Below are 27950 nucleotides of genomic sequence, written 5' to 3' on the forward strand. Positions count from 1 at the left end.
AACAGAAAAGAGTGGACCACTTAAAAATATATACTGTGTATGTGTGTATTTTCTTCAAGTATCTTAGAAAGAGAAATGCAAAATATTTCCTCATCAGTTTCAAATTCACCACAGTACAAAGGAAAACTTTTATTACCATACCCACACAATTAAGTGTCCTGAAGTTTATTTATCCTGGTAGCTTAAAACAATCAAGTATTAGTATCTGTTTCAACTTCCTAATACTATTAAAAGGATAAAAGACAGGCTGGGGGGGAATTCATGTGCTTATCACTGCCACTTCATTTCAAATGCCATTTTTATCCTTGGGTGAATATGCATAACACTAAACCATGATCCAGTAATAGTTTTTCATTTGGTTCAGTATCATATAAAGAACTTAAATTAATAGAGGAAAATATTTTAATAGCTATATCTTATCTGAGACAATTTAACTCTAAGGTCATATGACAAGCAATGTACAAGTATTTGTTAAAAACTTACCAATCTGTTAATCGTCAAAATGTCCATGTTACACAGCAATATTTATTACCAGAAACTGCAGTGACTGATATAAGTAGACACATTAGTTTGTTAAACTCTACCTGAAAACATGCTTTCAACAAAGTCTGAACATCTTGTCTCTTGATCCATATGGTTTTACAATCAGGTCTTACTGAAGGAGCACACAGATTTCACTTCCTTTCTTGCAGACATCATGCAGGAAGAAGAATCCACAAAGAGCATTCTGGCAATCTGACAAATTGTACTATCTGGACTATAAGTCCTGAAATTCATTTAAAGAATGTCAAGGAGTTACGAGAGAGATTATGTTGTGGCCTTGATTTTTATTTTTTCCTAGAATTCTACAATTCTAAAATTTATCAATTGATGTATCTTTTAAATAAACAGCACCAGTCTTGCCCATTGATACAATTAAAATTTGACTTTTTCAGCTCTTAGTTCACAAGTTTATTATGAAAAACACTGCAGTGCTCTTGTGCAGTAACATCATCTTACAGCAGGGAGAAAAAAAACAGTTCCATTCAAAACAACTCACCAGGTTCTGACAGTAACAAAGAACAACATGAGGCTGAGATTTGAGAAGGGAAAATAAAACTGAGTGCAGACAAATCATACAATTAAATTAAACGGTATCCCTGAAAATAAACAAAACGATTTTAAAACTCACAAGTAGAGGGGAGGCCTTGGTACTTATTTTTAAAAATGTTCATTAAGCTCCAATGATTGTTTGCTGCTATTCTTATCTACAGTCATGCTGAGTAAAGCTATAGCTAAATGGAAGTTAAATTGTATTCACGAGGTGTTAATGTTTACATCTTATTATTTGCAGTCTCTCAGAGAAAGCAAAGTAACTACAAATAGCGCTATGCCAGAAACTGGTTTCTTGACCAACAATGTCGCTTCAGCATGCAATGAACTGGTTCATTCTAAAGTGGTCACGGCTGTTGATGACAGGAGGCTTTGTATTTTTATATGGCACATCTTTTTGGTCCGTGTGAAAACAAGTTTTTTTGAATGTTAACTATTCTCTGACACTTGTGGAGTTACTGTTGCTCTTCCCATATCCATTAGGTCAATATATGGTTCATGGCAATACTGTACAAGTTTAAAATTTCATTACAGGAAGTAGTCTGGGGTACGACGAGTAACATGTGGCTCGCCTCTGCGAGGTGCTGGGTCAAACTGCAAGCTGAAAAACAAAGACATATTTGCTCTAAGACATCAATGTACTGATAATTAAAATCAATATTAGTCTCAGTTTTAGTTCCAGATGTACAACACAGTGGAGAAGGCAATGGCAACCCACTCCAGTACCCTTGCCTGAAAAATCCCAGGGACGGCGGAGCCTGGTGGGCTGCCGTCTATGGGGTCGCACAGAGTCGGACACGACTGAAGCGACTTAGCAGCAGCAGTATAACATATTGTTTTGAAATTTCTATACAGTAATTACAGCAAGTCACCTATGTAAGTCTAACTACCACCTGTCACCAAAGTTATTACTGTATTATTCGACTGTATTCCCCATGCTGCACATTTCATTCTTGTGCACATTTTTACACTTTTTTCCATCCAATGACTTACGTAATAGGACCCTAATTGTAGCCTTATCAGGCATTTTACATGCATTTTCTAGCTGTATGCCTCCTCAAAGAGCCAAGGCAATATCAGCCAGAGGATATGCTTCTATACATTGTGGTTCCTTCTGAGACCATTTGAAAAGATTCTACTAAATAAGTTTTAAAGAGTCTAAGGTACTGTATCCATAATCATTTCATCCTCAGGATTTATTTACTCTACAATAAAAGTATACGTTTAAAAGTTAAGATCCTAATAATTCACATTAAGGTCTAGGTTTCTGTTGATATATTTCAAAGAAAACCTTAAAATCTGTTTGGAATCTGGATTTAGCATAAATTCTTGAACTATTAAACCTCCCATTAAAACTAATATTCAAGTAACGGTAACCAACTACTCAGGTGTGAATACTTACAAAGAGTATTTTAGAGTATCATCAAGTTCCATGATTGCAGCTTGGTTACCACAACGATAACAATAGTTTGGAGCACTGAAAATCGTTACTACATTTCGGTCATGGCACCAGTTATATCCCTACAAGGAAAAGAACAGAAAAACAAAAACAACAACTGTATTTTACTCCTTTATTTACACAACTAAAGGTGACTCCCTTCAAGAAGGAAAATAGATCTGCCCTTTTCCCCAAAAGGTTTTTACAAAAGCACTGCTTTGTTTCTGGATGATCTAACAATTTCCTATACTCTGCACAATGACCCCTCCTCACCCTCTGGCCATGCTGCACAGCTTGTGGGATCTCAGGTCCCCAATCAGGTAATGAGCCCAGGCCACAGCAGCAAAAGCACTGAATCCTAACCACTAGACCACCAGGAACTCCCTACGCAGAACTCAAGAAAGGTCCTAAAAACAACAACAACTAAAAACAAAACCACCAATCTCAAAAGGATAAACTACTTCTCTCATTTCTTACTGCAACAGCCCTAAACACAATACAAGAATGAGTATATGGCCATTCCTTGTACAGGCGGATACACACTCCTGGAGACTAGAACCTCATTGATTCTGTCCTCAATACAGGCATTACCTGAACTGCCCAGACACGAAGGAGAGATGACTCTAGGAACTCCAACCTCAACCCTCCAAAGTTCACCTGAATGTATGAGTAACTTTTAAAGTACTGTTCACAAATTTCTTTCCCTATCTGAAGCAAAGTCAGACTTTATGGATAATCACAGAATTGTGTCAGCATTAATCTAAATTGAATCTTATAAGTATGCTTAATCAATATTTTATGCTATGAATTTAGCCCCTTTCCCTTTAGTTTCTTCTTTTAAATCACCTGTAATCCTACCATCCAAAGGATCACTTAAACATTTTCGGTGTATTTCTTCCCAAACTCTCCTCCATATATATGCATGTTAAATATATGTAATAAAACCGAGATTAAAAAATGTTATATTTCCATCTCCTCCATCTTACTTTCCCAGCCTTAAATCCCTAGCACTGCTCAGTCATTACGAATTATCTCAGAACATTTTAACACTTGGATCAAAAGCCTGAGATTTTACTTAGTTTTATTTTTTGACTATGGGGGTTCCTCGATGCTGCATGGGGGCCTTCCTAGTCGCAGCGGGCTGGGGCCTCTCTGCCGCGGTGTTCAGGCTTCTCGTGGCAGCGGCCTCCCTTGTCCTGGAGCACGGGCTCCAGGCACTCCGGCTTCAGCAGTTGCAGCTGCCATGCTCTGTTAGCTCTGCCACACGTGGGATCTTCCTGGTCCGGGATCCAATTGGTGTTCCTTGCACTGCAAAGCAGATTCTTAACCACTAGATCACCAGGGAAGCCCCAAAAGCTTGGGCTTTTAATTCTAGTGTGTATCCATCGAAAAGGTTCAGGCTATAATGGTACACTCATCAGAAAAATACATGCATATTCTCACTAATACCATATAATTTAAAATTCCCTAAGATCTTAAGTTTATTTAAAAAGCAAGTCAATGTCAAAGAACAAAACGTACCTCCATCACCAGCTGATGAGCTCTAGACACCAACGTGAGGCCATTGGCATGATTAAATGTCTCAGAAATATCCTGCCCAAAGGTGTAACCAGCTCCCCGAGGAGATATACCCCAACCTCCACGGTCATCTGGATCTGACCACAGCAAGTCACACATTGGACCCTAAAAAGCAAGTTAAGTTTTAGACTACCTCTTGGAAAACTGGTTAATATATGATCTCAGCAATTTAATCAGAAGCACCCTACTAAGTCACTTTTTGAATGGTGTTTGCCAAAACCGGTAAAAGGTTTTGCAGATACTCAAATATCTGTGTCAAATAAGTAAGAAACTATTTCCAGATGTCTTTAAGACACACGGCCTATACCAATGAGTTCTAACAGCATCAAGCCCTAACTAATTAATAGTATAGTTTAGTAATTAAAATAGATGCTCTGAAAATAGTCACCACCTCAGTCCTAAACCTAGTCCCAGAGCTGTCGTGATCTTGGCAGGTTTCTTAATGTTAGCTTCTGAAGAATAGGGTCAACGGGAGTGCTCACGCCACATGGGATGATTTTTGAGAATTAACAAGAAAATACATAAAATGAACTAAGTTACAATTAAGAACAGTTCCTCTTTCTAAAGTTTTCTGAAAAGAAAATAATTTATTATCAAAAAAAGAATAATACCTCATGGGGAACTTCTTGTAGGCGATCAAGTGCTCTGATGTGATCCAGTGTATCTATGGATGGTGAGAGGCCACCATGTAGACAGAAGATCTGAAAAGAATGGTTTCCAACATTACCTTCATTTAAAATAAACATTATAGACTAAGCTGCAAACAGTAGCCCACATCACTCAGCCCCCTTGGTTGTTTCTGTGTTCTGCCAGAACTGGGCTTGTTTCTGCAGGATCTTTCTTTCATCCCACTCTAAACTATGGAATATACTCTTTCTTCCTGATATACCATCCCTATTGCACCCAAATTCCAATCAGATCTTGACTTTACCCTCATCATAAACTATTATTTTCCTTCTCATAGAATTTTCTTGAAATTTCTCTGTGCACTTGTCTACTGGGACCAGAAAACAGTTGATTACATCTCCCCAACATGTCCAGAAACAGCCTAAGAGGATGGATGGGCTGTTATCTTCCACCCTACTCCATGGTTCAGTGCCCCTCACAAAATGAGGGCCCAGAAGGATGTGAGGATGTAAAATAAGTTACTGGCACCTAAATGTTAAAGCAAATGCCTGAAAATAATTAGAAACATAAGCTTTAAGAAGACTTACATACCTGCCCATCCACCAAGGCAGTGAGAGGAAGATAGTCAAAAAGGTCTGTAAAATACTTCCAAACATTTGCATTTCCATATTTCCTTAAACACTCATCGTAGAAACCATATACTTGTGTGATCTGTCTGCTCTCATGATTTCCTCGAAGAATGGTGATACGTTCACGGTAACGAACCTGAAACAAAAAAATGGAAAACATGAACAGCTGGCTCCTTCAAAAACCAAGTAACAACCCAGCAAACATTCTACAGGAAAATACAGAGTTCCAATTTTGTTGGAAAAAATATCTCACACTAAAAGTGAAATCACACCTACAGATATTTATCCCACGGGGTATCTGCCAACCCCATCTCACTACCACCAACTTTATGTCAAGCATAATCATTAGCTGCAAAACTCCATCCATGAGGTTTTTTTTTTTTTATTAGTTATACAACCATTACAATCCAGTTCTAGAACCTTTCCATTAACCCAAAGATCCCACATGCCTGTTTGTGATCACTTCTGACTCCCTCTTCTCAGCAATTATTAATACTCTCTTGAGATTTGCTTTCTCTAGAAATTTCATAGAAATGAAACCATGTAAAATGTAAGATTTTTTTAAACCACTTTAACTTAGCAGAGTATCTTTGAGACTCATCTGTATGTTAATTAGTGGTCTGTCTCTTACTGCTGCGCAGCATTCCACTATGACTACTGTTTTGGCTTTTTATTCATCAGCTGGCTGAACATTTGGCCTGTCTGCAGTTTAAGGCTATTATGAATAATGTTTCTATGATCCTACTGCCATATAAGAAATTTCTGTATGCATATACGCTTTCAATTCTCTTGGGTGGATTCCTATGGTTCTAATATTTTCAACAAATTAACACTTGGTATGACTAGCCTCACCCATGAAAACCACTCTACTGGGTCTGATTTATTTCTGGCTGTGCCACACACGGCCTGTGGGATCTTAGTTCCCCAATCAGGGATTGAACCTGCAACCTCTTTACTGGGAGCACAGAGTCTTACCCACTGGACCATCAGGTAAGTCCCTGGCCCCGATTTTGAATTTTAATTTGCATTTCCCTGATAACTAAGGTTTGAGCATCTTTTCATGTGCTTAACGACCATTCATACACCTTCATGGGTGAAACGTCTATTCAAATATTTTGTCCACTTAAAAATTACTTGTTCTCGTATTGAGTTAGTACAGGTTTTAAAAATATGTATGAATACAAATTTTTTTTTAGTGATATCTCTTGAAGAACAAAAAATCAATTTGATGGAAGTCCAATTTATCAGCATTTTAATGGATTGTGCTTTTGGTAGCATACCTAAATCATCTTTGTCAAACCCAAGGACACAAAAATAATTTTCTCCTATGTTTTATTTTAGAAGTTTCACAGCTTTAGTAATTCAGATTGAGATCTCCGATTAATTTTGACCTATCTGTAGAGTATGAGGTAGTTTAAGTTTGCTTTTTGCATAGGGATACACAACTGTTTGAGCATTATGTGCTGAAGTTTCCTTTCCCCTGTATTAAGTCTGCTAGGACTACCATACAGGATACCAGATATTAGAAAGCTTAAGCAACAGAAATTTATTTCCTCACAGTTCTAGAAGCTAGAAGTCCAAGATCAAGGTGTCAGCAGGGCTAGTTTCTTCTGAGGTCTCTCTTCCATGGCTAGAAAACGGCCATCTTCTCCACGTTTCTTATCATCATCGTCCCAGTTTTTGTGCTCTAATCTCCTCTTGTAAGGACACCAGTCATACTGGATTAGGGGTGACCCATATGATCTCATTTTGCCTTAATTACCTCTTCAAAGGCCCCATCTCCAATACAGCTACACTCTGGGTACTGGGAGTTAGGAAGCAGCATGAATTTGGGGAAGAGGTGGTAGTGACAAATTCAGTTCATAACACAAACACCATTAAAAAAAATTTATTTATTTATGGCTGCACTGGGTCTTTGTTGTTGCACACACAGGCTTTCTCCAGTTGCAGCGAGCAGCAACTACTCTCTAGGAGCATGGCCTTCTCATTACAGTAGTTTCTCTTGTTGTGGAGAATGGGCTCTAGGGTGCGCGCACTTTAGGAGTTGTGGTTCACAGGCTCTAGAGCACTGACTCAGTACTTGTGGCACACCAGGAAAGCTGTCCTGCAGCACATAGGATCTTCATGGACCTATGCACCACTGGCAAGCAGATTCTTTACCACTGAGCCACCAGGGAAGCCCCAAACGTGAATTCTTAAAAGTTAGTATATTTATTCTTCCTCTGAGCGTTGGGACTCATCCTGGGCTTTAAGTACAGGTTAGCTTGCAAGATTGCTTTCATAGCATCTACAGTCACTGCAGAAACTTTCCATCATTTAATTCCACTCCTTCAATTTACAGATGCAGAACATAATGACCTCTGAAAATGTTTTGCAGCACTTTACATGACTCAGACTAGTTGCTTCATCAACACTTACATTTCTGTCGATTGCTCAAAATTCAGTGTTTGCCAAAACCACATCTCAGTGCTTCTCCAATACTAGAAAATGCTGTCAGTCATCTTCCCATTTTTACGTATTCTTTAATAAAATTATCTACCCAAAAGAAAACTCTAATAATTTAAGCAAAAGGTTATCCTAAAATGTTTTCTACCATTTTGTGTTTCACCTTCAAACCTTTGTATATTTCCCAAAGCTACAACTGGTATAAAAACAGCTGGCTTTCTTTAATTATCATTTCTATTGTACTAGATTATCATGTCATGTCTAACGGCTGCAAACTATTCCACTGAGATAAGCCATAACTTAGATATTCACTTACTGTTATTTATATAAATTCCTTCTCTGAATTAAAGATAATGCTACAATTTACATTTTCATATACATAAAGCTTCTTTCCTCTTAAAACTTCTTCCTCAATACCATTTAGTTACAGGGTTGTTCTGTCAAAGGATATAAACATGCCAATATTGGAAATGTGCTGCTCCATTAGTGAATATGCTTCAAAAATACCTAGAAAGGTAATTATATTACCTGTTCTAACTCCAATTTATTAAATAAAACTTCTATTTAACCAGCCCTCTAGCATTTTTAAATCATCTGACTGAGGCATTCTTTTCCTTAGAAAATAACTTGTTTTTATATTCTGTACCATTCCCTCACACTCAGAATTAAGATAGACACAATTTATTAAGTCCCAAATCTGAATATCTAGATTCCGAAATGTGGAGATTTATTCTAAAATCTAACATGCAGATAGAGAAGACCACAAATCACTGGTGGGGGGGTGGGGAAGGACATTCAAGAGGGCTGTCATATCCAGTTCAAAATGCTCAAATATAAAATTGAAATTACCTTAAGAGCTACAAGCAGAGTAACTGTTTCCACTGAATAGTATCCTCTGTCAACATAATCGCCCATAAACAAGTAATTTGTATCTGGTGATTTGCCACCAATTCTAAACAGTTCCATGAGATCATGAAATTGCCCATGCACATCTCCACAGACAGTGACTGGACATCGAACTTCTTGCACATTGGATTCTTTTGTCAGGATTTCTTTAGCCTACAGATGGAGAAAAATAAACCAAGACACTTAGCATTAAACAACATAAACAAAGATATGTTTAGCTATACTTAAGATACAAGCTGCACTTAATACAGCTTTAAAGGGCAGACTCAGCATAAGATGAAAAAGCAGATAATTATGACCCCATTAAAATAAGAGGGCAAGACATGTCTAAAATCTATCCAACAGCTTATCTCATCCCTGATCCTAGGAAAAACATGTATCAAGGTGCACAGTCCCATTCTTCCCATCAGTACCACAAGTTTTAGGCCTATTAGTTGCCATCTAACTAAATGCTAAAGAGATCATTATTAGCAGTCATATGGAGCAAGACACTCAGGTACCTAGTTCCTCAGCTTTAGAGTTGTAACTACAATATACTCTAAGATTTCAGGCTATGTGGAGAGGTTTCTTAGCCCTGCTTTATTTAAAAAAAGATTCTGGGGACAATATTAAAACTTTGGATTTTGTTTTTGTTTTTACCCTCTTCATATTAAAGTACAAACTTACTGTTTTACAACTGTGACTATTCAATATACATGGTTTTTATGCTGCTTTTAGAAAACTAGCATCCTATGCATTTTCCCATGTAACCACAAATTCAAACATTACTTAAAAAAAAGATAGGAAACTCAATTTTTATTTCTTGCTGATTAATTATTATCTTTTTGGCTGTGCTGGGTCTTCCTTGCCGCGCATGGGCTTTCTCTTCATTCCAGTGTGACGGCTTCTCTTGTTGCGGAGCACAGGATTGGCAGTTGGGGCGTGAGGGACCCAGAATGTGTGGGCTCAGTAGTTGTGGCACAGGGGCTTAACTGCCCCTCAGCATGTAGGATCTTCCAGGACCAGGGTCAAACCCATGTCCCCTGCACAGGCAGCATTTTAACCACTGGACAACCAGGGAAGTTCTAAACATTAGTTTTAAGAGTAACATAATAGTTCACTCAATAGAAACTCTTATTCATTTCCAACACACATTTATTAATCACTTGTGTTAGTTTCTCAGTTATGGCCGACTCTTTACAACCCCATGGTCTGTCCATGGAATTTTCTAGACAAGAATACCGGAGTGGGTTGCCATTCCCTTCCTCAGGGGATCTTCCCACTACTGTATGCTAAAAACTGTTGAGTGACTGGGAGATAACCACTCATTTGCTCGACTATGAGTGGTACTTTGTGCCAGACCCCATGCTAGTCCCTGGAGGTACAGTCAGTAAGACCGATCATTCCCAAGCCAGGGTTGGTGAGGGGGATTTGGGGAATTATTACAATTAGCAGATGCAAAAAGAGATGTATTAAAGTCCAAGGAATTAACCAGGAAAGGTTAACATGGTTATAGCGCAGTATGGAGAAACAGAGACAAGGGCAGACTAAGGTGGGGTCAACAAACCATCCGATTTTAGCACTGGTAGTCCTGAGTCCTAGGAAACACCTCAGTTGCATCCAGGCAAACCACGATGACAGATGGTCATCCAGGTAGGAAATAAAGGGGGGGAACAGAGCATGGATATGGACTGAAAACAAGTCTAATTAAAGTAGTAGCAAAACAAAAAAAAAAAAAAAAAAAAAAAAATAAAGTAGTAGCAAAACAAAGATCCAACAGACAGAAGATCTGATGAGTGAATTTAGGATTTCAAAGGTAGTGTTATGACTGAGGATACCTGAGGTGGAGTAGAGCTTAAAGGTCACCCACCAGTACTCAGGGACCAAACGACCGACAAGTCTTGCCTGTCTCCTTCCAAAACATATCTCAATCCATATGCTTCTACATATTTTGTCAACATCCTGATCCAAATGACCATCACTTCACCTGGATTGCTGTTAGCCTTCACAACGATCTCCCTGTTTCTAGTCTTCCTCCTCCAATTTATTTTCCATGTAACAATCAAAGTGACAGCTTAAAAATTATCACCAGATTCACTTTATCCACCACTGTCTACACCAGGGGTCCCCCAACCTCTGGGATCTAACGCCTAATGATCTGAGGTGGAGCTGATGTAATGATAATAAAGATGAAGTGCACAATAAATGTAACGTGCTTGGATCATCCCAAAACTAGCCTCCTCTATGGAAAAATAGTCCTCCATGAAACCGGTCCCTGGTGTCAAAAGGTCTGGGACTGCTTGTCCACACAGCACCTCACTAGAACAACACCCCAGATGTAGAAGGCACTTCTTATTTTGAGGGAATCAAGAACTTAAACTGAGATACTGGATAGGTACTGGTGTCTTCAGGGAGAGCCCTGAACGTCTCCCAGGACAATGGCATAAGTACAGGCTTAGAAAATGGTACCCAAGTTGTCTGGATAATGAAGAAACAACAGGTAATAGCTGTAAAGAAAAAAGCCCAAGTATCTAGGTTGAGGACAGAAGCCTGACAAACACAGGGAATTTTATTCTCAAGTAGAAGAAGGCAGAACACATCCACCTGGGAGAGCTACTACAGAAGGTACAAGACTTTCTCAGGGAGAGAACTGTGGCTAACGAGTCACAGCTCACTACATTGTGAGCAGCAACCATGGATGTCAAGCACTGATTTACTTACTGCTGCACTGGGTTGCTGTGCATAGGCTTTCTCCAGTTGTGGTGAGTGGGGGCTGCTCTCCTGATGCAGTGTTGAGGGCATCTCATTGCAGCGGCTTCTCTTGTTGGGAGCATGGGCTTAGTTGCCCTGCAGCATGTACAACTTCCCCGGACCAAGGAACCCACATCCCCTGCAGTGGTAGGGGTATTTTTAACTGCTAGACCACCAGAGAAGTCCCCTACAGACTGGTTTTAAGGCAGTGGGATGCAACCTTAGCAGCACATTAAAAAATCACTTAGAACATCTTTAAAAATATTCAGATGCCCAACTACTACTTCTCCCAATTAAGTCAGAATCTTCGTGGGTGGGATCCAAGCATAAATAAGTCTTCCCTCCCTACTCTATGCTTTCTTGGGTGCAGTCAAGCTTAAGAAGAACTATTTTGAAGTCTCTGAACATTCTGGGGAGACTATTTCAGGACACTTATCAACCACTGACATAGAAATGTTAATTAGTTTGATCTAACATTTTTAAATTTAGAAAAAAATTCCATTTCAAAAAGAGGCCATTTCTTAAGAAATTCATTTACTCTATCTCTCTACAGTAATTCCAACTTCCCAATTCATTATTACTGAAAAGCAGAATATTCTGTTATTAAATACTCCATTACTATGTCTATTTGGAATACTGGGCCCAATGTTATCAGCACGTAGTACATACATGCGTTCCCAGCCGCCAAGGTGCCGCCAAGGTGCATCTGGCTCCTGGCAACCCCATGGTCTCAAGTCTGTCAGGCTCCTCTGCCTATAGGATTTTCGAGACAAGAATACTGGACTGGGGTGCCCTGCTCTCCTCCAGGGGATCTTTCCACCCAGGGACTGAACCTGGGTCTCCTGGATTGCAGGTGGATTCTTTACCACTGAGCCACCTGTGAAGTCCTCAGTACATACTATTAATGAAATGATAGGTTCTACTTAAACCCATGTAAATCTTGCCTTGATGTTACCACACTTATTTCCACCAGAAGTTAAAGTTGTCATTAATGACTGCCTTTTAAAAAATAGTATTTCCTGTGAGTTATTACTGTTTCTAAATTGGAGTATAATTGCCTTCCAATGTTGTGTAGTTTCTGCCGTAGAGCGAAGTGAATCAGCTCTGTGCTGTGCTTAGTCACTCAGTCACGTCGCACTCTCTGTGACCCCGTGGACTGTAGCCGCCAGGCTCCTCTGTCCATGGGGATTCTCCAGACAAGAATACTGGAGTGGGTTGCCATGCCCTTCCTCCAGGGGATCTTCCCAACCCAGGGATCAACCCAGGTCTCCAGCACTGCAGGCGGATTCTTTCCTCTCTGAGGCACCAGGGAATCAACTGTATATAGCATACATAAATCCCCTTCGTCTCACTCCACTCCCCATCCTACCTATCTAGCCATCAGACAGCATGGAGCTGAGCTTGTAGCTGCCTTAAATCCCTTATAATCTACTCAAAATTTCTATTCAAATCATAAAAGAAAAGCCTAAATGCTATTTGTTCCTTTCAGGGCTTTCAATTTAGACAAATCACAATGATAAACATTGTATCTACCTTCAATTTTATTTTTTAGTCTTTATTTAACTTGTTACAATATTGTTTCTATGTTTCAGTTTTTTGTGGTTTGTTTTTTTTTAATTACCTCTACGCATGTGGGAACCCAGCTTTCTGACTAGGATCCAACCCACACCCCCCTGCACTGGAAAGCAAAGTCTAACCACTGGACAGCTAGGGAATTCCCAACACTAATACATTCTTGTAAAAAAAACTTTAGCAGCAGATAAAACTAAATGTCCCTTCTGACCACTCTCCAGAATTCTACTTTTCTTGGGAAAAATAACCAACCACAGCATTCTGAGGTATATCCTTCTGAAGTCTTATATACAAAATTTTATATACATATTATATTCCCACAGAAACATAATAGCTTTCTTTTCATTTTTAAACTAGAAACAACATTAAGGGAAAAGCAGCCTCCTCAAAGTTCATAATGCATACACATAGAGACCAGGTCGATTTCTCACACTGGAAGTAAAATACTTCCTGAAGGATGAGGATACAAGGAGTGTGTACTGAAATGTATATTCCAGTACCTGCTCCCTTGTATCCGTATGCTGGCATGTTTCCTGAAAGATTTCATGAAGTGGACCTATGAGCATATGCAGCAGTTTGTACTATTTTATGTTGACACTACCAGACCGTCCTCTGAAAAGGAAAGGCCACTGTACAGATAAAGTGAACACTCTTACCCTGGGAAAATCAAAGCTTGCTCCTCCCTTCCCAGCAAATTTTAGACCAGAAAAATTACAATTAAATCCTGAAGAAGTCAGTAGTATATATCAGATGCAATCCAGCCAACTATTAAATATATTGTAATAAATATTCAAGCTTATAAAGGATCAGTTAAAACACACCTAAAAAAAAAATCTCAATTTACCAGCTCTCAGATGATCACTACACCAAAAGATGAAATTCCCAGAACACCATAACAAAAAAGACTGCAGACGTCTCGTTAAAGATTATTCTACAGTCAGGAAAACTAATCATAGAAATGTCTGAGAGAAGCTGTGCTATCACAAGGAGTCAGGCCTATAAATCTGAGAAGCACCTAACAGAAGCCCCCCTCTATGGGTCACCCAAAGAGACCTCTAATGAGTCACCATCTTTAGTGTCCAAGCCTTTACCAACCACCAGTTTCAAAGACAGCTGGCTATACAACTTCAACTCTCTGGTTTAATACTCAAAGTAAATGGCAGAAACAGACTTTCAAGGTAACTTAGTTAACATTAAACATTTAAAAAAATTTTAATAACTACCTTTTCACTCTGATGGTATTCTAACTCCCAAAACTTAAAGCCTCAGGTCATCTGAATTATTCACAGAAGCAAAAGCAACACACCTCCCAAACTTCTATTTCCCCTAAAACATTTCTCAAGGACTTCAAAGTCTCAGCTAATATAATAATTGAAAAAAGAATGAAAAGCAAGTTCTAAAAAATAGTGTAACTAGCACCATATTGATTTATTGGGCCCCTACTGAAATTCAGTCAAATGATACAGATTGATATGAATTAATTCAAGGGAAGTATCTTCCCAGAACAAAGTCAAAACTGAAACAAGTTATTCCATTTAATAAGAGCTTATCACAAGTAACTGTGGAAAGTTAAAATTTCTTACATGTCCTAAAATTGTAAAACTTAAAAGATTCACCCAAAGGACAGTCACCTTCAGGAACATTAACTCTCAGCATTCTGAGTTCGGATTCAGAAATCTCATTTTATTCTCAACCTACAAAAAACCATCAGGTAATAAGGTCAATGACCTATTATTGTTTTATATTCTTTTTTTTTAGACTTGTTTTATATTCTTAGATATGGACTATCCCTAACCACCATAACAATGTGAAATTGCAAACAAATCAGACTGAAAATAGATCAACAAAGCCAAGATTTTTCAAGGAAAGCAAATAAAAGAAGAAAACATGAACAACAGATTCACCAACCATTTATATATATTAATTTCCTTAAGGATATACAATAGTGATATAATTTCTATGTAATTTACACAGCAGAAAAGGCTATGCAACACATTTATGCATTTTTACATTTTAAATAAAAAACAGGCAATGTATTTATGCATTTTATTATTAAATCAAGAAAAACATTTAAAAATACAAAATAATTACAGTGTAAAAATTCTTTGTATAAAATGACTGGAAAACAATAAAATCTAAGAGATTGTTTTATTTCGGTGGTTAACCTGTAAGAATATGGCCTTCTCAATTTTACCATACCAACAAAAGCTATTTTCATTTCTTTGTATTCCCTTCCAGTTTACAAGTGGCCACCATCTCAATTTGTGTCCTAAAGTTCCAAATACTGATCCAGTTTCCTACAGCATGATACTGATCAATGTAAACTGTTGTATAATATGCTCCTGAACAGATCTATACATGTATTATTATTTGAATCATTTTCTTTCAGGAAATTTTCAATTGTGGCATTACAGTATTAACATTTTTTGTTTTCTATGTACTACTGGACCAACTACTGCCCAACGTACTATGCAGTAATAAATGGAAGACCGTACCCATTCTCAGCTATTTCAGATATGAAGTGTTATTTTCTAATTTAACTGACACTTTTCATTTAAGAGTTCACTTTTATTTCATGTTTATATAGCATCAGGTATTTCTTCTCCTACACAGTGTGTCCACACAAACTAGATCTTTCTATGAAAAATCTGGTAATTCTAGTGTTCATTAAAACTCTAGTTTAAGTAAATTTTACATTTCATATTTCAATCAGTTGAATACATCTACCAGTATAGCCATAAACACATGAGAAGCAAACAAAAAAGTAATTTTTGAATTTTACTTCTCAGTTTAAGAAAAAGACATCTGAAAACTTTTTTAAGACTCCATGCTTCTACTGCAGGGAAGATCTTACATACTGCTCAGCGTGACCAAAAAAATAAGAAGTAAAAATAAATAAAATGCCTCTAGGGTCAAACAACCATGTTAGGTATCCTGGTTAGGCATGGAAAGATATTTCAAAATATAAAATAAAAAGCACAATAAGTTTGCAACAATGAAGTTTTTCAATATCCTAAGAGAATTTCATTTTGCTTCATACTGCCTTTATGGTTTAATATAAAAGTTGTTTTTTTTTTTAAAGTTCGTAATAAATATGTGACCAGATTTTTATTTTGGTGTCATACATAAGGTAAGACATATTACTAAGCTCTAGAAGCAAATGAATCTTGAGTTAATTATCTCCAACTACCAAATCTTTCTTCATAAACTTAGTCTTTCATTAATTATACTGATCAGATGCCACTAATATTTTATGAAATATTTCAGTCGTTTTTGATTAAAATTCTGTATTTAAAAGTCCTCTGGAGAAGGGAAAGGCTACCCACTCCAGTATTCTGGCCTGGAGAATTCCGTGGACTGTACAGCCCATGGGGTCACAGAGATTTGGACATGACTGAGCAACTTTCACACTTTGCTTTTTGATTTAGGGTCTAATGGAAAGAAAAAGGTCAGGGATGAGGGGAATCCTAAAATTCTATCAAGAGAATATGTGATGTTTTCCCATCTGTTTCTGTCAAATAACTATCTTACTTCTGACCAAAATGAACATCAAAAAAAAATATTTTAAATTATTTGACTGCTCACGGGCTTTCTCTAGCTTCCCCAAGCAACTAGAGCAATAACTACTCTTTGTCGGTATGGGCAAGCTTCTAATCACAGTGGCTTCTCTTGTTGGGTAACACAGGCACTAGGGCGCCCAGACTTCAGTAGTTGTGGCATGCGGGCTCAGTAGTTGCCTCACGCATGTGGGATCTTCCCAGACCAGGGACTGAACCTGTGTCCCCTGCACTGGCAAACAGATTCCCAATCTCTGGACCACCAGGGAAGTCCTGACCTTTTCTTTAAAGCAGTATGTCTCACTTGCAACAGGATGGCCCCCATTTCTACCAACAAACATACACACGTGCATGAATTAAACAGTCCCAATCGTTCCTGCATAGGGAAAAAAAATGTTAATCTACTAAACTGAGAAATGTTGCTATATACACAGCTAAAATTTTCACAACAATCCATCTTGAATGAGATTCATCCTCACCGAGTCTGGTCTCTTCTCTCACCTGTGAGAGGTGACTTAGCCTTGAGGACCTTTAAAGTTCTTTTCATCACTAAAAAGGGATTCCCTCATAACTCAGTTGGTAAGAATCCACCTGCAATGCAGGAGACCCCTGTTCGATTCCTGGGTAGGGAAGATTCGCTGGAGAAGGGATAGGCTACCCACTCCAGTATTCTTGGGCTTCCCGTGTGGCTCAGCTGGTAAAGAATCTGCCTGCAATGCAGGAGATCTGGGTTCGGTCCCTAGGTTGGGAAGATCCCCTGAAGAAGTGAAAGGCTACCCATTCCAGTATTCTGGCCTGGAGAATTCCATGGACTGTACAGGCCATGGGATTGCAAAGAGTCAACACGACTGGAGTGACTTTCACTTTCATCACTAAAAAGCTTTTTTACTGGAAGTCAAAGCCCCCCAACAGATAGCAGGCAACATTGCCAGTTTACAGATGATGGGCAGCAGAGAAAGACAATTAACGTGATAGCCACTAGCACAAAAATTCTAAAATCTTCCCTATCTGGAGCTTACAAGTTCAACCTCCTGACTTATCCAAAACCCTGCTACAGAGCAATAACAAATCCCTACAACAACAACAACAACACTATTTAGACAAACTTATAGTGAAAATAGAACATATAAGGAGAGCATAAAAATTTTTGGTTGAATGTATTCCAAAAACAAATGTACACTGTCCCAGTTAGCAGTATCACTGACACTCCATAACTTGTGTGAACTACACTTTGCATGACTACGTTATCTAATGTTTATCTTTCAGGGGCACTCTAGAAAAAAGGTTCTCAATCTTCTTTCAGGCCTCTCAACAACAGAAAGGTAAAAATTCCCACTGGTGGTAGTAACTAAATGACTAAGGCAGAGGTGGGGACAGGGTGTGCCAGAGTGACTGGTCAGCTGGTCACGTATAGTTTAGAAAATACCCAGATGCAGATATATCTGTCGCTGCTTTGTTCATCCATTCCAAATCACAATACCAATCAATCAACAGGCAACAGTAACTTTGTACTGTGAAAAAATTAAGCAGTCAGTCCTAGAGTGCTCTTTACAGTCCTTTCAGACCTCACTCACCCCAGCCATTTACTGACCACCAGACCTCTCTCCACTTCAGTCTCTTCTACAACTCCTGCTCCAGAAGTTGAAATCCCCTCCATAGTTATACTCTATTTCAGATCTCACTTGTGCAGTGGAGTGCAAATTGAGGTTTTTTCATAAAAGGATGATAATGAGAAATGGGTAAGGAAAAAAAGTGCAAATAAGAGAAACAGCTCTTTAAAAAAAAAAGAGAGAAACAGCTCTAAATATAAAGAAAATAGTAAAAGGAGGGGAGTTGATTCTATGCCACACATAACTTTTCCTACTTCTTCTCAGCACCCTCAAGAGAGACTCCTCTCCACCATTACATTAATCCAAACCCAATGTCTCCTGGTTTTCCTTAAAGCTCATCTCCTCAAAACTAAATAAATAAACTCTACAGGTAACTGACAAACCTGACTTACAATGAAACCTGGAAGAAGAACACCAAACAAGAGTTATCTCAAATGCTCTTCCAGTGCCCATCATTCTCTTTATAGCATGAGTTTCACCTTAGTTCTACTGCCCATATTTGCAGACACAGAACTCTTGATTCTGACAGAGAAACAAAGGTAGAGTTGGGAGAGGGGGGAAATTTGTGTGTCCAAAAAGAACTGTTCACCTTTTTAGTGTTTCCTCATTAAGTCAACTCAAAGACAACTGCACTACTGATTCACGCCTGGAAGATCACAAAATACACCCAGGCAAACAGCCTTGATCAAGGTAGCTATGAGGATAAAAAGAAAGGCATTTTAACAAGCTGTAATGAACAATATAAATGTCGGCTACGCTTTATTAGAATATTTTAGAGCTCATTCTCTGGATCATGATTTACACTATCTTAGAATACACAGAAAATGAACTGGGGTTTTCACCTCACTAATCTTATTTGAGAGGCAAATGCAGCTAGCCACATCCAATATTGAAGAATAATTACTGTTTCCTCCTCCAGGACAGAGTGAGACAACAGTATGTGACATGAATAGGAAGCTTTTAAGCAATCAGAACAAAAATTATACTTTCTTTTACACAACTGAGGAGTCTGCAATTCAGTTTGGCCTCAATTCATCTGCAACCTTCATTATTAACACTACCTTAGAAGAGAGGGAGGCTGTGAATACTAGAACACTGGGCTTAAAGTCTATAAAACTAGGCAATCTCAATTTAGTTGCTGTAGCCAAGTCTCTTAACCTTTCTGAGGTGTGGTTTCTATCTATGAGGATAACTGTTTTATAAGTTTGTTAAGAGAATTGCGTATGTGATAGTATCATGAAAACAGTATTTGTATCATGCTGCCCCCACAACTGCTTGTTCTTGATATTCAAATTACCTTTATGGAAATGAGTCAAACAACCTTTTAAATTAAACACACACATACAGACTCACAAAAATATATTACCCATTTCATATAGAAATTTAACCTTGGTCAAGTATTTTGCAGGTCATCCAACCAGAAGGAAGACTCATACTGCATTTTATTTATAGTGCTTGCACAGCAATAGAAAATAGCATGCCTAGGTGAAGAACTCCTCTGGATACAAACAACATTCTCCACAAGTTTGGTAAGACATGAAAGCACAAAGCCAAAAATCATACCTAAATGAAACCACTGCTGAACAAAACAAGACTGTTTACTAGAGCTAGGCACACAACAACATCCTTGGCTTTGATATAGATCACATCCTGGGGGGAGAAAATCTTAACTAGTTAACATAAAAGTCATATTCACTCTTGCTTATAAAGACACACTTTTCTTCTTATAACCAAAGAAATTAAGTATTAGTTATCTCCACCAAGTATCTCTTCTTTAAAAACAAAAAGGGAAAAAAGAAAAAACTATACTACTAATCAAAGTTTTCCCCTCAAGGTTTTCAAAATTTGTAGCCTTCACTAGATGTACTACTGGTCATACAGATATTAATGGTGAAAAGAGAACTTTTTTTCTTTCACTAAAAAGAATTGTACAAAAGATCGCAAGTCATGTACTTTAACTTGTCTTGTGTATCTAAAAAGCTGCCTTCAAATTAATTTAGCTTGAAAGACTAATAGAGCTCTAAGACTTGGAATACTTAACAAGTTAAAAACATATTGAAAGCTGTGTGGTATCTCCCCAAAAGGATCCAAGACTTAGATATCTAGCTTCAAATATTTTTTCCTTTTTTTCGGCTCTGAGAATTAAAATCTTGATGCAGGAAAAAAAAAAATCTTGATGCAGTAAATGAGCAATGGAGAATTAAGCATAAATTGATTAATCTCACCACATCTAAATTTACAAAGAGGTGGGAAACAATGACCATTCACCAAATAGATCAAGCTTCAGCACCCCACTGTAACTCCAGTATTATCTTCTGTTGTCTCCAACAAGAACACTCTGCCTCTGTGGTCCATCTACAACTGATTTCCAACTAGATTCAGTCTCCTTGAGGATAAGCATTATTATTTTTCATTCTTCTCATAAAAGTAAGCAATCATGGGTATCTAGTAAGTTTTCAATATTTAAACACAGTACTAATTTAAAATAGAACTGTACTCTCTCAGATTAGAAAGAACCTTGGGACATCTGTTTTAATTCTAGCTTATAGACAGGAGGACCAAGTGACGTGGCTGCCTCAAGGTCAGAGACAATTACTTGGTGGCAGAAAGAGGACTAGTGTCCAGGTCTATCGCACAGTTCAGTGGGCTTCTAACTACATCATTGCTCTCTTGCAGTATTTTCTAAGCAAATGACTAGTCACCTAGCCAACTGCTGACTGAAAGTCAGTATACAGAGTAAGAATTCAACCCTAAAAGTCATTAAAATCATCACTTACAGTAGTACCTAAACACTAAGACCTAACATTATACATTAAGTGATCCTTAAAAGTCTATTTCTAAACCTTTAAAACAAATGTCATTCTCATGAATTAAGGATCAAGAAGCAACACAAGACTACACTGTTACTATTAAAATTCAGCTCAGTGAGATGATGCGCCACCTCATCAACTAACAGTTTCTGTCGAAGCTTGGGGATAAACAAATCTGAATTAGACTCACTTAAATTGCAATTACTCACAGAATAGTATCTGAAACAGCCTGTTTTAGGAGCATATACATCAAGCTCCCATTAAACCACAAGTCAGCATAATTGCTGTCTAATAATTACCTTCACTATTCCAGAAAGGCTGACATTCCACAATTCTGTGTAACTAAAATGAGATGCTGCAGGTAATTTTGAAAAGGTTAAGCTGAAGCATTCATGGTGGAGCTCATCATTTTCTCTACTTTAGAAAACTGAATTATAAGACTTAAATCCAACAGGCTACCTGTTTCCCCAACTCCGTGGGAAAAATAAATCGGAATTAGGTAACTTAAAATGCACTTGCTGAAACAGACTACAACATTCCAATTTCAACATCCGTGAGAGAAATTATTTCAACACTAAGCACAATGTCTGGAATACAGAAAAAGCTGAATCGACATATATTATTATTACTATCACTATTTAAAGTCACAAATACACAACATTTCCAGCAAGGAGCTAGGACACAATATTTGCTGCTCTTACAGTTCACGGTGCTCATTTAAAAAATAAATGGCCAAAAAAATGGCTTAGAGAAGGGTTTCACACTACCCAATTTGAGTCAGCATATAAATCATAAACTGACACTTGATTTCCAATCCAAAGTTCCTTATGGAGTATGACTCACCAAATTCTCCATTTCTTCCAACTATGAAAAAGAAGTTACACTCCTCCCTATAACTACCACCTCTAACATTCGTAGGTTAGAGATCCATCTTAAAATTCTTCAAAAACACACCTTAAGTCTCTAGAAGAGACTGCTCGGTGCGTTTAACACAAACCACCCAAAACAGTACTTAAAGCTGTGGGGCCTTTAGGTAGGACCTGGGATCTGGTCTACAAGCTTGCCTTTCGGGGAGCCTATGGACAGCTCTGGACCTGAAAATCAGGCCAGAGAACCAGTAAAAAGCCTCTTACTCACCTCAGAGAAGAGTTCTGGGCCCCATTCCCAAGCCACAGAACCCAAGTTCTCTTACCTAAACCTTCCCCAACTCCGACCCACAGGGTCTCACTCCCCCCAGTCATCTCGCCCCGCGCCAAAGCCGGGAAGCTCTAAAGCCCTGGAGTTGAGTGAACGGCGCCATTTTAGGCGGCCGTGGCAGCGACAACCAATCCCTGCGCGAGAGGCAGGGGGCGCCGGGTCGCCCGGGAGCCGCCTCCGGGCCGCGCCGGGCGCGGGTCCGGGAGGCTCGGGGGGCCGGGGCCTCCGCCATGTTGCACCCTCCCCACGGCGGCCTCCTTCTCAGGAGGGCTCTGCCCGCCGCGGCTCCCCCATCCGAGCTGTAGCTCACCTTCTCGCAGAGGCTCTTAACCTGGGACTCGGACAGCTGCTTGCACTCATTCAGCTGCTCGATCCACTGGTCCAGCTCCTTGGTGAACACCTTCTCGTCCATGATGCCACCCGCCCGAACCGGCTGCCGCTCCGCGCTCCTCCCGCGCCGCCGCCCGCACACGGGCCACACGCACACGCCGCCGCCGGTTCCCGGAGTATTTGTGCGGGTACTGGCGGTTGCTCGGCGCTAGCGCTGGCCCTGTGGCTCGCCCCTCTGTGCTCGGCCACCGGCCGCTGTCCTCCTTCACTCGCTCTAGCCCCGAAGCTCTGCTCTCTGTAATGGCGGCCGCCGGCGTGGTGACGTCACGCCCGGCGTCAGGAGGCGGCAGGGTGCGGAGGGGTAGAAGGGCCGGGACCGGAGCTGCGCAACTGCAGCGCCAGCCACGCTCCGCCACCAGACTCGCGAGGTAGGGCTCGACGCGCAGGCGCAAAGCAGCCTGCTGGTTACTGAGGCACCTTGGCCTTCAGGGCGTGGTCTTCTAGAAGGGAGGGGCCGAGGGAAGGGAAGACCTAGACCGAGCAGGGGCCCGGCTTCCTGCCGGGAAGTAGGCTAATCCCAGAGCACTGAGTCCTGTGCTGCGCGGGCGTGGGCGTGGCGCAGGCGCGGTCGGGGTGGGAGGATGGCTCCATGCACCTGGAGACTTTTTCCCTAAGGTGATACCCTTCGGCTTTTCACCTGGCGACTAAAGTCAAATTAAGGAAACTAGAAATGCGACCGCATGGCTCCTGCATGATACAACAGTACTGAAATTGCGTGGAATTCTTGCATCTTGGGAGCAAGAATGGGCGCCGAGTGGTAGCGTGGTTGGAGTAGCCACTTCCTCCTCCGGGCGCGGTCGGCACCTTGTAATTAGGTCACTCGTAGGCGGAGGAGGGTGTACCTGTCGGGGGAAGGCCGCGAGGCGCACCTGATTCCCCCGGCACACACCTGTCCCCAGGCCTAGACGTCTCTTCTGGCCCGATAGCTGGGGCCTCGTAGCGCTCCTGGCTCCTGCACGCGCCGCGAAGCCTCGCCCCTTGTAGCGTCTCTCCCCAGGTGTGCGTCTCTCTCCAACTCCAATTATTCCAGGGAAGGAGACACGCTCCCCCCCAAACTCTACCCCAGGGTGGGCAAACGCTCTGCTGTCTCTGGCCTTTATTCTAAAAGGGAAAGCCGGGAGGAGATGACGCACCCGTCCTGCCCGCGACCAGGTTAGAAGCAGCTAAGATCCGCGCTTTAAAGAAAGCTCAGATACCTTAGGATCGGACCTCTGTCTGGTTATGAATCTTTCTGAGATTTATTAAATGTTTTCACATTTCGTTGTCCCTGCATTCACAGAAATATTTGGCTCCGTAGAGTGCCAACTATGTGCTAGATCCATGCCTGGGAGACAGAAGGATCATTCAGACAAAGTATCTTACCCTGGTGGAACATGTATTCTCCCAACAGTATTTCATAGAATGGTCTGGGGACAGATAGGCAGAAGAGTGATTATGGTGTCCACAGCACCTGAGAGACAGCTTTCCAAAGGACATTAAACCTCAAAGGGCAAGGCAAGAGCTGAACCTAGTCCCTGTCTTCTAGACTCCTTATCCCCATAGCAGCTGACCCAAGCACTCAGCAAAGTGCTGGAGGAGAGCTCTCACTCAGCAGCCCTGAGGACATCAGGCCAACCTCCGATCGACAAGGCTGTAGAAGACCGTGGAGATCAGTTAATATGGGACTAAAAATTCTTCATCCAAAGACAACCTGCTTGGCAAGGCTGACTGACTTGGTCTACCCCAGGGCTGGAAATTGCAATTTCGCTTTCCCAATTTCTGACTATGTTTTGCAATTAACATCCTCAAACACAGAGGAGTAAGAGTTAAGACCATGTGGAATGAACGGAGGAAAAAAGGGCATCACTTGGTGTCCATAATTATAAAGCCATGCCCAGTGTGCTATCTTACTCACCACTGCCCTGTATTTGTGTGAAAAGTGGGCCTGTCTCATAGGGCAAGAAGCAGACTGGCACTCAGACTTGCCCAAGGTACTGCTCAGGATTTAAAACTTCATAGTTCCAAGTGCAAGGTGTCAGCCACACTCACACAACTGACCTCTAAAGACTGAAATATGGAGCAAGGTCAGTATAATTACCCTTTGCCTGAGTTTTCTTTCTAAAAAGGTGGAGGTGATGTTAGTTTGGCAGATTGAGTGCCCAATATGTGCTAAAATTATAGTGAGTGGGTTATTCCAAAATGCTGTGAGCTCCTTGTTGGTAGCATTAATGTAGGTATTATTTTCTCCTGATGCATATGACCTGGCTCACCACCACCACAAAAAGGGAAGATATAATTATATATACTTAAAACATCCTGCCAAATAATTAGATGCCATGACTTAACTTCTTAAGGAATGAATTCTAGGAAGCTCTTATTAGCATTCAAGCAGTGAAGTAAAGTATATATGATTATAAGCAGTACAGAACTAAATCAGAATATCATTTCCTTAGAAGAATTTTTTTTTTTTTTTGCTCTGTAGAATTGAAAATAGCCAGTGGATCTGAAAATTCAGCTTGATTTATGTGATCTTGGCTAATTAGACCTGACTGTCTGAATTCTAGAGCTGGGGAATACCTGAAACAAAAAATTAAAAGCAAGCTGAAAAGAACTGTCCTTTTTATTTCTTGGCAAAAACCAGAGGATGAATAAAGCAAATATGCTTTAAAAAAGAATCTTTGCTCAGATGGCAAATTCAGTATACAATGAGTCTGAGTGTTGCCTAAACATAGCTACAAATAAAAATCATCTGATGGTGGGGGCAGGGTATGAGGAAGATAACCTTGAGCAAATAGCTTTATTAAAGGTATAAAAATTGACATTAAACTTCCCTGGTGACTCAGATGGTAAGGAGTCCACCTGCAATTCGGGAGACCTGGGTTCGATCCCTGGATTGGGAAGATCCCCTGGAGGAGGAAATGGCAACCCACTACACTATTCTTGCCTGGAAAGTCCCATGAATGGAGGAGCCTGGCAGGCTACAGTCCATGGGGTTGCAAAGAGTCGGACATGACTGAGCAACTACATTTCTTTCTTTCTTTCTATGGAGAAGAAAGGAGAAGTATTTTATTTGTCGCTACTTCTCCTGGCCTTGGGTTGGGTTTATTTTGTTGTTTCTTCTAGTTCTCTGACTTCTGAATTTACTAAGACAGAAAGTTGGGCTGTAAAGGTAAGAAATAGCATCTGGAGTCAGATGGATCAACTTTGAATTCTGGTTCTGCAGCTGCCTAAATGTGTAAGATTAGGTAAGCTATCTAACTTTTCTGAATTTTCTAATCCATAAAGTGGGGATCATTTTAATAGCCAAATAAGAGGATTTTCCTGAGAATTAACTGAAATTATAAATGTAACACACCAAAAAGTACATAATAAATATCCAGTAAGTATTATTATTTCTAAGTGGTCTCTGATTCTAAATATCCTTTAGAGTCAGTTGGAGCCCTTCAGTGCCTGCCTTGAAACACATAGTGGAAACAAAACATAACTATCAAAAACACCATGTAGGGACTTCCCTGGTGGTCCAGTGGTTAGGATTCCACGCTTCCACTGCAGGGCCCCAGCTTCAATCCCTAGTTGGAAACTAAGATCCTGCAAGCTGCAAGTCTTATAGGTTTTTCCACACAATACCATTGTGGAAAATGAGGAAGTGGGAGGAAGTCCAAGCAAAGAGAGTAGAAATGGGACAAAAACAATATCCTCTCTCTTCCCCTGCCAGCAAGCAAATGATCAGCAAATTTGTTGTACAGAGAGTAAGTCACTTAGGAATAAATCCAAGAATTAATTCAGTTTGTCAGTCCTATGCTCCTCTCAGCTAGAAACATCTACCTGAAAAAGGTGCCATATCTGACAACACGCTCTTTGCAGCAAGGCCTTCTATGCCCCAGAAACCTCAAAACAGACCCGAGAAGTCATCATCTTAGTGGCTCTGCCTGTGAGAAGCCTGCCATGCTCTGAGCAACTGGGCCTGCCCAACTACCAGAAGATTTCTGCACTTAGGATGTGCAATGATGTCCTTCCTGGTTTCCCCCCAAAATTAAATTTATATTGCCTTTTCACCTGAAATTAGAATTTGATAGATGTGGCCAAAATTTTGTGATTAGGAACTTTGCCATAGAAATAAATCAGCCCTTTTCCTTAGCTACTGCAGTTTGGCTAAAGAAAAAAGAGAAATGACCATGTCCCACAGGAATGTCCATGACATCCAGATACATTCTCAGTTACAGAGAAAATATTTTTTTCTGTTAAAGGAAAAAAAAATCTGAAATGTAAAGCAAATGTCATCACTCTGAAAGGCTGGGTAAACCTGAAGAATACTGTCATCAACTTTGCAGTTATTAAAAATCTTATCATAGAATTATGTTTATTGACATAGAACATTATTTGCAAGATATTTTAAGTGAAAAAAGTGCCTTTATAAAATAGCATGTATGATATAGCCCTAATTTTATTAAATATATAAGTATCTGATTATAAGAGACTTTAGAAAGATAAACAGTGAAGTATTAATAACAGCAGTTGCTTCTAGTGAGTGGAATTGTTTTTTATTTATTTATTTTGGCCATGCCAGACAGCTCCAGGCCCCCTTGCAGTGGAGGCACAGAGTCCTAACCATTCAACCATGAGGGAGCTCCCTTTCAATTTTTTTTTTTTTTTTTTTTACTTGATTCTCCTGTAATGAAAACATCGCTTTTGTAATTGTGAAAAGAAAATCATATTATCTGAGTAAACATGTCAAAGCACCTTCTAGGGGAATCGCAAGCCCAGAGCACATGTAGCCAACATGTAGTTGTAGTAAATACTCCACTGTGCCCTGCAATATTACTCAAGGGCCCCCACTTTCTTGTGAAAAAAAGTCTTGTCTCTCCTGTGACCTTCTCAAAAGTTCTCACAAAGTATTTCAATATGGCCTTTTTCCTGCCTTCCCTCTCACTCAAAGCTCTTCTCAGCTCTGTGGACCCCTTCCTCCCCCAGACCAATGCTGTGCTCATCCATTCCATTCCTACTTTGACCTCTTTGTTCAGCCTGTCCCTGCTCTCCAGATAGCCCCTTGTAGCTCCACGAACCCTACTCAAGCCCCACGTCCTCTGAGGAGTCCTCTCTGATGACTCTGGATTTCTCTTGATCGGGAATGCCTAGCCCCAGAATCTAGAGGAACCTCAGAGAGACCTGGCGCCTGTCAGGGTAGAGATGTATGAACAGAGTGCTTATTGGTGAGCCCATGGGAGGTGTTCCCTAGAGACTCCCGGAAACACTGCCGAGGACGGAGGCCAGAGTAAAAAATCTGTTCAAATTTTGTTCTTTATTTTCCAGATTAACCAATTCATCAGGGCTTTAGTACACACTGGTCATTCTCCTATTCGTGGACCCAATTCCACTACCATACACCACAA

The 27950-nt window shown here is 40.1% G+C and overlaps 1 protein-coding gene across 1 annotated transcript; it reads right to left on the reverse strand.

Moving 5' to 3' along the window:
- Positions 1-807: 807 nt before the first annotated feature.
- On the reverse strand, positions 808-22930 carry PPP2CA (protein phosphatase 2 catalytic subunit alpha). Its single transcript, XM_043912787.1, has 7 exons — positions 22502-22930; positions 8659-8868; positions 5327-5500; positions 4720-4809; positions 4052-4213; positions 2495-2613; positions 808-1693 (listed from the first exon to the last, which is right to left on the reverse strand). Exons 1-7 carry the CDS (start codon positions 22601-22603, stop codon positions 1621-1623), a joined length of 930 nt encoding a protein of 309 aa, XP_043768722.1. The 5' UTR covers positions 22604-22930; the 3' UTR covers positions 808-1620.
- Between the last annotated feature and the right edge of the window lie 5020 nt (positions 22931-27950).

Source organism: Cervus elaphus, chromosome 9, assembly GCF_910594005.1.
Source record: "Cervus elaphus chromosome 9, mCerEla1.1, whole genome shotgun sequence".
In the NCBI taxonomy this organism is placed as follows: Eukaryota; Metazoa; Chordata; class Mammalia; order Artiodactyla; family Cervidae; genus Cervus; species Cervus elaphus.

Bases quoted from the DNA above. Each gene is read 5' to 3' on its own strand.
- PPP2CA (XM_043912787.1), bottom strand. From the start codon at position 22,603: ATGGACGAGAAGGTGTTCACCAAGGAGCTGGACCAGTGGATCGAGCAG. The intron at 8,869-22,501 runs GTGAGCTACAGC...CTCCATCTGTAG, and splicing joins TTAAGAGCCTCTGCGAGAAG to GCTAAAGAAATCCTGACAAA. The intron at 1,694-2,494 runs GTAAGTATTCAC...TTTGTTTTTCAG, and splicing joins GATACTCTAAAATACTCTTT to CTTGCAGTTTGACCCAGCAC.